General features: G+C 72.4%; 1 protein-coding gene across 1 annotated transcript in view; it reads left to right on the top strand.

Moving 5' to 3' along the window:
• The window catches only part of SPTBN4 (spectrin beta, non-erythrocytic 4), a gene marked incomplete at its 3' end in the record, with an annotated part of 15,578 nt that extends 14,344 nt beyond the window's left edge, over window positions 1-1,234 (top strand). The window contains exons 24-28 of the mRNA XM_026055760.1: window positions 11-255; window positions 337-475; window positions 552-636; window positions 908-1,104; window positions 1,202-1,234. Of these exons, the coding sequence (XP_025911545.1) occupies window positions 11-255; window positions 337-475; window positions 552-636; window positions 908-1,104; window positions 1,202-1,234 (699 nt within the window). The remainder of the gene's footprint in view (window positions 1-10; window positions 256-336; window positions 476-551; window positions 637-907; window positions 1,105-1,201) is intronic.
• Between the last annotated feature and the right edge of the window lie 3 nt (window positions 1,235-1,237).

Below are 1,237 nucleotides of genomic sequence, written 5' to 3'. Positions count from 1 at the left end.
GGCCGCCCAGGTGCGGCAGCTGCAGGAGGGGGCGGCGCAGCTGCGGACGGTCTACGCCGGAGAGAACGCCGAGGCCATCGCCGCGCGGGAGCAGGAGGTGCTGCGCGCCTGGAAGGAGCTGCTGGCCTCCTGCGAGGAGTGCCGGCTCCACGTGGCCACCGCCGCCGACAAGATCCGCTTCGCCGGCACCGTGCGCGACCTCATCTCCTGGATGGACGGCATCATCTGCCAGATCGGCACCGGCGAGAAGCCCAGGTGGGCGAGCGGACGCGGGCGGACGCGGGCGGCCGGACTGCGGCGCCACGGCCGGCATCACAGCCTCCCTCCCCGCTCCAGGGACGTCTCCTCCGTGGAGGTGCTCATGAACTACCACCAGGGCCTCAAGAGCGAGATCGAAGCCCGCGGCAAGAGCATCGCCGCCTGCCTGGAGCTGGGCAAGACCCTGGTGCTCGCCAAGAGCCCCGCGGCCGACGAGGTGCCGGCGACGGGGACGGGGACGGGGCGCCGGCGCACGGGGTCCCGCTCACCCCCGCCTCCCTCCCCGCCCGCAGATCAAAGCCCACGTGGAGAAGCTGGTGGCCAAGAAGAAGGAGATGACGGAGAAGTGGGACAAGCACTGGGAATGGCTGCAGCAGAGTGAGTCCGGTGGCACCGGTGGGGGGACACGGCGCGTCCGAGAGGGTTGGGGCGGGAGCCAGGACACTGGGGTCCTCTCCAGCGCGGGGGCTCAGGACAGCCAGCACCGTCCACAGGAGGAGATGCTCTTGGGGGACATGTCCCCATCCTGGCATCCCCGCGTCCGGGGGGACCCTGACGCCCCGGTTCGGCACCATCCGTGGGAAATGGGGGATGCATCCCCATCCCGCGGGGACCCTGACGCGCGGTGCCGGCGCCGTGTCTCCCGCAGTGCTGGAGGTGCACCAGTTCGCCCAGGAGGCGGTGGTGGCCGACGCGTGGCTCACGGCCCAGGAGCCGCTGCTGAAGAGCCAGGAGCTGGGCAACAGCGTGGACGAGGTGGAGCAGCTCATCCGGCGGCACGAGGCTTTCCGCAAGGCGGCCGCCGCCTGGGAGGAGCGCTTCAGCTCCCTGCGGCGCCTCACCACGGTACGGGGCGCCGGAGCATCCCGGGATGCAGGGGGGCCCAGGCGTCCTGGGCCGCGGCGCCCCCCCCCCCCCGCTCACCCGGTCCCGGCTCCCGCAGATCGAGAAGCTGAAGGCAGAGCAGAGCAAGCAGCCG

The sequence above is a fragment of the Apteryx rowi genome, unplaced genomic scaffold, assembly GCF_003343035.1.
Source record: "Apteryx rowi isolate R43461 unplaced genomic scaffold, aptRow1 scaffold_1259, whole genome shotgun sequence".
Lineage (NCBI taxonomy): Eukaryota > Metazoa > Chordata > Aves > Apterygiformes > Apterygidae > Apteryx > Apteryx rowi.
This window is presented reverse-complemented; position numbering and strand designations above follow the sequence as displayed.